Raw genomic sequence first — 10,541 nt, forward strand, 5'->3', positions numbered from 1 at the left:
TTGATATAGCCAAGCAAAGGATTGGCCCACTTATCTATTTTATTACATCACCCGACGAATACCGAGATTTGCAAATTCCAGGTCAGATAATATTATTATTTTTATTTGTTTTTATTTATTTTCGTTGTCTCTCTCTCAGTCAGATCTAGCGTAGCATCAAAACCCCTTAAATCAAATCAAAAATTCAATTCAATCTCGTCAAGTTTCCCCCTAAGAATTTTCTCCTCATTTTTTTTGCCAAATTCCGAATTCTAGGTGGAGCGGAAAGAGGGAAATTGAGATTTTGGCGCGTAAATCTCGATGCCGATGTGGAGCTCGGTGGCGAATTTGAAGGAAAGTCTGAGTAAAATCGCACTGGATGTCCATGACGACGACGATGAAGAGCTATCACTGTACACTTCTCCGCCGCGCGATCAATCCGACAACGCCAGTTCAGGTTCGGAGCCGAGAGTTTCTCGCAATTCCAGTGCACCGACGCATTCGCCAATCGTCAATGGATTTGATTCCCCTTCTAATCACGAGGTATTTAGGATTCATTTGTGTTTTATTAGTTTGATCTCACTTTGGATTTGTTTTCGTGTGTTGTGTGTGTGGGTTGGGGGGGGGGGGGATATTTATCGACATCTTATTTTCATCTTAATGTATTTACTTGCCCGATTCTAGAGTTTATGATGAAGGCAGCAAGTGCTGTGGCTTGTGATTCGTGATAAGCAGTTCATCTTTATTTTTGTGCTTCTTTGATGGATCATGTGACTTAATCAGTTATTTTGGACAAGAGTATTTTGTATTATTCTGAACATATTTTTGTTGTCTAAAAAGAAGCGAGAAATATGTTCAAATGGTGCAAGTCATTTATTTGGCCACGGTGGAGCTCTTTTTCCTTTATGCTTCTTGGTTTTGAACATTTTTTCCCCCTAATATTCGTCCGCTATTTTATCAGATTGAGCTGTACAAAACAAAAATTAAGAAGCTTCAGGAATCTGAGTCAGAAATAAAGGCTCTCTCAGTTAATTATGCGGCTTTACTGAAGGAAAAAGAGGTACAACGATCTTCTGCTATCATAAGATTTATAACTACCATCTTCTGATTTATTTTCTCTAAATAAGTACTGTCGAGAGATATTTTGAGTTCAATCAGGCGCGTCCTGATTTTATGTGCGCTGTCAAAGTTTGATGGTTATAAATGCTTATCTATCCCTACCCAATAACAATGTTTCTCATGCTGATTGCTAATGTCTCTCCACTTGGTAAGAGCTGCGTGTCGCCAGTTGCACCGATTATCAGTCTTCTTAATTCTTATTGTATAAATCCTGAGATTGGAATATTGAGTTGACCTCTTGTTGCCTGTTACTCGCAAATTAAGTTAACTCATATGTCAAGGTTTTGTTTGGTGATGGGATTCTTACGTGGCTATGTCCTGGGCTTTCAAGTTGAACTGTCTCTTATGCAGTTTCTTGATTTTATTCTTGGCAGGATCAGATTTTGAGATTGACTGAAGAAAATGGCTCACTGAAACAGAATCTTCTTAGCACAAATGCTGCTCATGGTGCACCTAAAACTGTTCTGAAGGTGGATAGACTAGTTGAAACTGATCGTATTTCAGTTATATGATTTTTGGGATAATATTCAGATCTAATCAAATGTAGTTGTGCTTTTATTCGTCTTCTATTGAGTTAATATTTATGATCACATTTAAATAATTTTGTATTCGACTTGTCAAGAAATATATACATCAGTTATGGAGACAAAATCAACTCTGGTAAGTAGGCATTCTGAAGGTTGTTTTGGATTATTACTGCCTACCTTGTGTAGACGTAGTTAGCTATAGGACTTGAGTGATGAGAAGAAAGTCCAACACAATGTGATAACAACATATATTGTATAAATTTCACCAAACTTCTTTGCAGCAATTTCAGCTTTGATATTGTTTGCTGTCTGATTGATACTAAAATTCCTCAGGGTAATGGTGATATGTCCCCTAATCGGTATAGTAAAGCTGCAACAAAATACCGTGGTGCTGGAAGCACATTGCCTAATGGTATTGTGACAAAGCATGATGGGTTAAGCAATGGGACAACTTCAACCAATTCAAGGGTAGGAGAACCATTCTTTTCCCCAGTTAGGGAGGTTATGTGCCTGTCTCTAATGCTTGGCATTTGTTTGTTTTATAACTCTCAATTTTTTTACCCTCTAATAGGAATTATGAGTAATCTACTACGCATGCTTCTAAACTAATCAAAACTCTTGTTGCTATCAACCTCGTGGCTTTCATGATTGGAAGTCTCTTGTTATTTCTAGAAGTGTTGAATCCTAGGAACTCTTTAGCATTACAGCGAGTTGTTGCTTTTTTAATGTCTTGTAGGAACTCGATGCAATGGAAGACAAAATTAGATCCTTCACAGTGATGCAATCAACTCATGAATCTCAAATGAAACAAATGATGGTGGAACTTGATAAAGAACGTGGCAAGCTGGCAAGTATCCAGCTGAGTTTACAAGGTACACATCTACTACTTGAAGATCTTGTTTCAGAGTTATGCATCTTTGGATATTTGATTGAGTCATTTCTTCTGTTTCTAGAGGAGCAGAAGTTGAATGGATCATTTCAACAGGAGTTGAGCTCGCTAAAAGATGAGAAACATAAAGTGAGTGTTTATAAAATATAGTTGCCTTCTTGCCTCTATTATTGGTACAGCTGGGCCTCTGGCATCACTTAAAACAGTTGACAAAGTTAATATATATGAAGTTATTTGAATGCTCTTCATAAGTGCATAGAGTATGTATTTTTTATTTTTTTTGATATTATCACGCATGTACTGTGTTGCTTGTATGTGGTTCTGTTATGTACTGAAAAAATGAAACCTCTTATAACTATTCATGTATTGCTGTGAATAAAAGTTGTTGACATTTTCAAATTTCAGAGATGTATATTAGATTTGGGATCCATATCAATTATAGTTACTAGTATAACCCCTTTTATTCCGCTGTAATTAGAAATAATTTCCATTAGCATTCTTATGTGGTTACGTTGTTTCTGCCTTATAGATGGTAATCTTACCCATTTCTACTTTTTTCACCTATATATTTCAGATGTTGAAAGAGATAAACAGAACACAGGATGAGTTAAGTCAGAAGATGTCAGAGATAGGAAGGTTGCAAATGGAGTTACAGAGAGGAGATCGAAGAGAACCAGACAACAACGTGGAGAAATTGAAAAAAATAATTGCTTCTTTGGAGAGAGAGAACATAAATATTAAGGTCTATATCTTCCTATGGTTTTCTAATAATTCCTTTCAATAATTGTTTTACATGCTTCATGTGTGTTTCAGTCGTCCTTGTATGTGTATTTTGTTTGGTTTAGCTATGTATGTGTACACATTCACAAGCATATTCATACAGACGTTGGACCTTACCAATTTTTCATGGTAGAAAGAAAAAGAAGAATTTGAGGCTGCGTTAAATGCAACTCGTTCTTCTCCAGTTCGCGACGACAAACCTGATGGCCTGCATCTTTCAAGTAAACATTCAAGTAGTATGAATGAGGTATTTATTTAACCTTTTCCTGTTGTCTGATGAGCATCCCTTTTTCATTGCCCCTTTCCTAAATTCAGTTAGCTTTCATCCAAATAACTCTCTACTTTTGAGCTTTTATCTCATTCTTGCTGTTTTACTCATATGCATGTTGATTAGTTCAACATTCGTGCAATATGGTTTTACATGGATATCCATGTATGCATTTAAATTGTACAAGTTGTGCTTCAGTCTAACCAATAAAGTCTCTGCAGGGACTGCTGGAGAAGGAGGAAATGCAGAAGTCTATGCTTAAACTAGAGAATGACCTTAAGGAAGCACGTCTGCAAAAGGACAAAGCCTTGCAAGAATTGAATCGTCTCAAACAACATTTATTGGAAAAGGTTTTATCTCTTCTCCAACTTCTCTATAAGCTGACCATCATAGACAAACCAGGAAATGTGTTATTATGTTATAGAATCTGTCTGCTAAAATGTAATGACTTAATTAACTTTTAGGAATCCGAAGAATCAGAGAAAATGGACGAGGACAGTAAGATCATTGAGGAACTGCGAGGAATTAATGAACAACAAAAGGTTCAAATCTCACATTTGGAAAAGGCTCTCAAGCAGGCAATCTCCAGACATGAAGAAGTAAAAATGTCTAACAACAGTGAACTTGTGAAGGCCAAAGAAACTATAGACGAGCTTAATAGAAAATTGACTAGCTGTTTTAGCACAATAGATGCCAAGAATATGGAAGTTCTTAATCTGCAAACTGCTCTTGGCCAGTATTATGCTGAAATTGAGGCTAAGGTATGCTCTTTTTCATCAGTGACATAATATGAGCAAAGGGAAAAGAGTACATGCTTTGAATTTTATCTTTTTTCCAGGAACGTCTTGCCGAAGAGTTGTCAGTCACAAAAGAGGAATCAGCTAGACTTATCAAGCAGTTAAAGGTGTGCCTTCTTAGCTTGATCACAATATTAACATTGTTGTTATGATTTGTCTGCTCTCTACTCTGTATAAGCAAAGCATAATGAGCTTTGTATTTTATGAATTGTTTTCTACAAAGCTTGTGAGTTATAAATGAATGTTCATGCACTTGTCGTTTCTGGATTTGTATTTCGGACCGCATTCTGTAAATTTATTTAAGTTTCCGTTGCGTAAACTTCCAGGAAGCACACCAACTAGCAGAAGCATCAAAGAGGGAGAAGGAGGAGCTTTTAGGAAAGCTTTCACATGCTGATAGTGTGTTTGCTGAAGGAAAGAACAGAGTTAAGAAACTCGAGGAAGATAATGAAAAACTCCGTCGAGCTCTCGAGCAAAGCATGACAAGATTAAACAGGATGTCTGTGGACTCCGATTTTCTTGTTGACAGGTTAGTCTGCCCAGACTAAAGCCCTCATGCCATTGGAATATTTATTTATTTTTATTTATTTATTTTTATTTGGGGGGGGGGGGGGGGCTCTATTACTGGAATTTGGAAAGCTAGCCTTAAAGAGCAGCAGGTGTCATCAATCAACAAATAACTGCCTTGTGATTTTTTGACAATTTTTTCGTTGCTGGAAGTTCCATTATTTTGCAACTACGTATCATGCCAATACATTTATTTACAGCCCATGAAGGCAGTAATATTCTGTTATTATTGATGGTCACATCTGCAGGCGGATTGTTATCAAATTACTGGTGACATACTTCCAGCGAAACCACAGTAAAGAGGTGCGTCTGCTTCATTCATGACTGGCCTTCCAAAACATTAGGTGGCTCGTTGAGAGCTAGTAAAGCTGTCCCAATGATGGTTTTCAAATTCCTGCCAGAATTCCCTGTCCGTCCCCTATTTAAGGAGGTGTATTTCATGCTAAGAGAGAAGCAAACTGCTGTCCTATATACAACCTTGATTTTTATTTGACTGATCTCTCCAGGTTCTCGATCTAATGTGTCGCATGCTGGGATTTTCTGATGAAGAAAAGCAAAGAATTGGTGTTGCTCAGCAAGGGCCTGGCAAAGGTGTAGTTCGGGGTGTATTAGGCCTTCCAGGTCGACTTGTTGGGGGCATCCTGGGCGGCGGCAGCGCCTCTGAAGCTCATTCAGCTATGGCATCCGATGACCAGGTATTTCTTGTCCACTGCCTTTACACACTCCTCTCTCTCACACACACGCTCACATGCAAACATAGACACTATTCCTTGAATGCATGTTCAGATTAGTCTTTCTCCTTAACTTGTAATTTGCACTTGTCCACTTCCATGAATATTGCGTATACAAAAAGTTTGTAATCTCCTCTCACTATGTGCCTCGTTCATATGTGAACATAGACCGTTTTCTGATGCTGTCGATATATTTTCTAAACTATTGCTGGAAAATCCTTGTTCCAGTCGTTCGCGGATTTGTGGGTGGACTTTCTTCTCACTGAGACGGAAAGGGAAAAGAGGGAGTCTGCCAATAATTCAAATCCAGATCAAAAGTCAACAGGAAACACACTTCCTTTGCCAGATTATGGAAGGACTACGCCTCCTTACCTCAACCAAAACCAAAGCCTAAATCAAATTCCCTCTTTATCTCACGGCAACTTCTTGCGACGCGAACCTTCAGATTCAGAGTTTTCGACGGTTCCCCTCACCTCATCAGAGAGTAGTTTGCAAGGCTCGAGACTACCACCGAGATACTGATTATTTATGTAAGTTCCGACTGTAAATACACAATTTTTCCACCTGTGATGCCTAAAAGTTCTTTCGATTCTTTGTCTAATTTGTTGAAAAAAAAAAAACGAAGAGAAGCAGCAGCAGCGGCCCATGGGAGAGTGTATGTACGGGCATTGTAAACCCTGTATGAAGGAGCCACTCACTTGAAACTTTTGGTAGACCAAAGATGAACAGATATAGATAGATTTGCTAAAGAATGTGTGAATTGTATATAGAAACACCATATCGAAACCGTAAACACAGAATTGTCCAAACTCGACATGATTTCTTTTGTTATTTGTACAAGTTCATTTGTAGCAGTAATTTTTTTATTTTTTTTTGCCCTTTTTTTTGAGGGGTTTTGTAGCAGTAAATTTATTTTCAAAGGATTATCATGAGAAATACAAAGGTGGTTTACTTTTGAAGATTATTCTTAAAAAAATAAATAAAATAATATTTCCTTCGTCTTATTAATAATGTTTTAATTACCATATTGAAATGTTTCATTAATAATATTTTATAATGTTTTTAATAAAAAATAATTATTTAAAATATTAATAACAATTGATTCAATTAAATTTATTTAAAATAATTTTTAAATATCTTTCATTTATGATATGAGACGGAGGGAGTAAAATTAATTTATTACTCTCTTCGTCCACAAAAAATAATCCGTTTTTATCATTTTAAAATTTTCATAAAAATTAATCAATTTCTATTTTTGAAAACTATCTAAACACATGATGTGGGCTCTATTATCCACTTACAATATAATTAATTATTATTATAAACACTACTTTTTAAATAGAACACTTTCTCCACTCACAATACAATAACTATTTTTAATAAAACTCGTGAATGACGTTCCTTACTAGGATAAATTGAAACTTCGAGAACTCTTGATAATATAATTTTACTTGATTCATAAGTCATTGAAAGGGTGGGATTAAAAATATCCTGATAATGAGAACAAGAATATTTAACCACGAATCTTACCAATTAAGAAAGCAAATGTCCCCCTAACTATGATATGTGAAAGAAAATTTATGAATGTAGGGTAGAAATGAACCTCAAATTCCCCTGCACATTAACTGCTTAGGTTTTGTGCTCATCTGAACATGCAAATTAACGGTAACCACAAAACCCTTTCACATCAAACTAAATGGAACTGAAGAATGCAAAATTAGACTGGAATCTGCAAGCGAAAGCAAAAAGCATATATTTGAATGTCACCATAAATCTCCCTAAGCTCGTTTCTTGTTGGGTATCTTGCTCAAGATTTTGTGGTCAAAGACGGCATACTGCTTCTGGATTTCATGCATTGCTTTCTCAGTATATGGATCGATCTTATCACCATACTTTTCGTACAAAACAGGCACGGTGTGCAGCGAAACAAATACTATGAAAAATAAGAGAAGACAAGGAAAGTCAGTTTGAATGAATCACTACCTAATAACCTGTTTATTTTGAGGTGCAACTATTCTTACTTATGTAAGACAATGTCAAGAAGCTGCAGCAGCTGCCCACAATCGAAAGAAACCAAAGGCCAAATACAACCTGATAATGAATGTCAAAATATTGGATGAACGAGAAGTAACCAAGCAATCCGATGAAATAAGGGAAGAAATGTGGAAATCAGAATTTTGAAACACAAACAAGGATCCTTAACTAAATTAAAATCTGAAACTAATTGCTAGATTTGTCATGAAAAGTTTGCAATTAAGTTTCAACACTAATTTCATCATCATTACCCATCCATAGTAAATTATATATGATCTCGAGTAAAGATTAGCATGCATCGTGGGAAGGAAAATTCCTCAAGGTTCGATCACCAGCAAAGGGGTAAAGGTAAAAGCATGAGAAAGTTATTTAACTTTAGGACTTGAAGATAAAAAAAAGAAAAAGAAGTTCAATATCCAATTAATATTACCCCAAGGAATTTCTTAAGATCCCTGCCAGATGCAATTTCTCTCATCACTGCAAACGCATGATTGATCTCAGAACGAAGAGCTGAAGCAATCTCTACAAATGGTTCCTGGGGGAGGCGAACTTCTGGAATATGGGGAGGCCACCTGCAGACACAAGTCTATATTAACTGCAACATGACATTTTCAGAGAATGAACTTACAAGGAAGCTGTTTCATGAGCTCACTTGTTAACGAAAACTGATGCATTGGACCATAAGAACGACAGAGATAGCACAAGGATAGCAACGTGGCAGATCAGAGTAAGCAAATGGTATTCGACTATTTCAAAAAGCACCCAGACTGCTGTTGCTACACCAAGCAGTGAGGCAGATATTTTCTTGTTCCTCCACAAGAACACATCAGCAGCTACAAAATAATTTCACCACACATTTGTTAGGTTTTATATTTAGATGAATACTACAGCAATCTTTTAAAACACTAATCAAATTTTTTACCATATAACGTAACGGACTACACCAACATGAAAGGTCAAAAAACCACTCAAAAGCATTACATAAGTAGCAAGCAAAACCATGAACCTAAATTAAATTCAACACAATCCTCAAAACAGTAGAAATGTATCACTAAACAGCTTGTCAAACAGGCAAGGTGAAAGGCAAAGCACTAACAGAAATGGCAACATTGATCATAAATTCACTATTAAAACCTAGCAAATTTTTAAGCCTAATTGCAAATACAGCTCAAATTCATCAAACTATTAAATGCTAATTGCGAACTCACATAACCAACACAGCACCTTCGCTCGAATGGAATCTCAGCATAACTCATCATATGCACATAAAAAACGATAAGCGAAAACATTAAAATAAACTTTAAAAAAATCACAGGAAATAAACTACAATAAAAAAAAAGGCGAGCAGATAAGGTTACAAAGAGTGAGCGCGTGATACGTACGCTTGCCTCCACCAAAAACCTTGTGAACCGGCTTTTCACTGCCGAACACTTCATAATTCTTCTCCTTCACCGAAGATTCCGACGCTTTTTTCTTATCCTCGTGGTCCGATTCAGACTCCGACGAAGAAGAAGAACTCGTGTGGACGTCACCGTCGCCGTCTCCGTGAATCTTATCGGAGATTTTATCAGTCAACGACTCCGTTCTCGGATCCGATATCTCCTCCTGCTCCGCCATCGATGATCACACACGCCGATCCAAATTCCGAAATCGAGCCAATATTACTGAAAATCGAAAAATTCGAACAGAAAAAGGCTTCTTCTCAGCTAAGCAAAAAGAGCAGATGGAGTGCGTGGGATGATTGTTGAGTGTGGGTTTTATGACCGAAGGGGAACCCGAGCCTCATGTTCGGAGTTCGCTTCGGAAGATTTTATATTTATTTATATGGGCAAAATGAGAATAAAATGTACGGGAAATGTACCTTAACCCCATCTATATGTATTAAAAAGGGTAAATATCATGAAAATATTTGAAGTATACCCGCTTCATCAAAAATACCGTAAAACTTTTAAAATGTTCTCTAAATTCTCAAACTATCAAATTTTTATCAAATATACCCCTCATCTATTTTTCGGTCACAAGATGCCACAATATAATTTATGTTCTATTTTTTAAAAATGTAATGACAAAAAGTACGTTTTCGCACCATATCAGTTAAAAAAATCACTGTAAAATTTAAAATTCACTCATATCATGTTTGAAATTCACGCTAATAACTTAGAATTATGGATAAACGCGAATGAATATGGTACGAAATGAAGTCGTTTTTTCCACGTCATTAAAAAAATAGAATATAAATTACATTGTGTCATCCGGCGAGCCACATCACGTTTCTGGTAACCAAAAAATAGATGCAGGATATATTTGATAAAAACCTGATAGTTTGAGGGTTTAGAGAACATTTCAAAAGTTTCAGGGTATTTTTGATAAAATGGGTATAGTTCAAGGGTTTTCATGATATTTATCCTATTAAAAGCAGAGTTTCAATTTGAAATCAATTTCAAATGAATTTCAAAATTGAGTGACAATTTTGTAGTTATAATAAAATTAAAGTTTTATGTTTAAACTATATATTTTCCTTTTTATTTTCATTTTCTTCAACTTCTTATTTGTTGTTATATTTCTTTCCAAAATTGTGAAATTCGATTAATTATAAAATATTTAATATGCATGTCAAATTAAATATCACGATAAGAGCTTTAACATGATACTATATTTTATGAAAATATTTGATTTAAAATGTAAAATTTAAATTCATTTAAATATTAAAGTTTTATAAATTTCTCTCTCCTCTCTCATCTTTTTTGAATAAATCTATTTTTAATTTTTTTAATTAGTATTTTATTTTTAATTTTTTTAACTTATTTTTTTATTTTGTCAATATTCAATTCGAATATATTTAATTAAAAT

The 10,541-nt window shown here is 35.5% G+C and overlaps 2 protein-coding genes across 3 annotated transcripts; one reads left to right on the plus strand and one right to left on the minus strand.

The window, feature by feature from the left end:
- Positions 1 to 108: 108 nt before the first annotated feature.
- LOC130998957 (golgin candidate 4-like) lies at positions 109 to 6,522 on the plus strand. Of its 2 annotated transcripts, XM_057924401.1 has the most exons (16): positions 109 to 522; positions 941 to 1,039; positions 1,473 to 1,568; positions 1,959 to 2,093; positions 2,362 to 2,497; positions 2,579 to 2,643; positions 3,089 to 3,256; positions 3,428 to 3,541; positions 3,784 to 3,912; positions 4,027 to 4,323; positions 4,401 to 4,466; positions 4,686 to 4,888; positions 5,175 to 5,229; positions 5,433 to 5,621; positions 5,886 to 6,187; positions 6,283 to 6,522. In XM_057924401.1, the coding sequence occupies exons 1-15, from the start codon at positions 301 to 303 to the stop codon at positions 6,177 to 6,179; spliced, it is 2,268 nt and encodes a 755-aa protein (XP_057780384.1). In that variant the 5' UTR covers positions 109 to 300; the 3' UTR covers positions 6,180 to 6,187; positions 6,283 to 6,522. The 2 variants fall into 2 exon arrangements, with proteins under 2 accessions (XP_057780384.1, XP_057780383.1); XM_057924400.1 differs by having other exon boundaries at positions 5,886 to 6,522.
- Positions 6,523 to 7,169: 647 nt separating this feature from the next.
- Positions 7,170 to 9,536, minus strand: LOC130998958 (reticulon-like protein B5). Its single transcript, XM_057924402.1, has 5 exons — positions 9,074 to 9,536; positions 8,344 to 8,524; positions 8,122 to 8,263; positions 7,679 to 7,748; positions 7,170 to 7,590 (listed from the first exon to the last, which is right to left on the minus strand). Exons 1-5 carry the CDS (start codon positions 9,306 to 9,308, stop codon positions 7,436 to 7,438), a joined length of 783 nt encoding a protein of 260 aa, XP_057780385.1. The 5' UTR covers positions 9,309 to 9,536; the 3' UTR covers positions 7,170 to 7,435.
- Between the last annotated feature and the right edge of the window lie 1,005 nt (positions 9,537 to 10,541).

This window comes from Salvia miltiorrhiza, chromosome 8 (genome assembly GCF_028751815.1).
Source record: "Salvia miltiorrhiza cultivar Shanhuang (shh) chromosome 8, IMPLAD_Smil_shh, whole genome shotgun sequence".
Lineage (NCBI taxonomy): Eukaryota > Viridiplantae > Streptophyta > Magnoliopsida > Lamiales > Lamiaceae > Salvia > Salvia miltiorrhiza.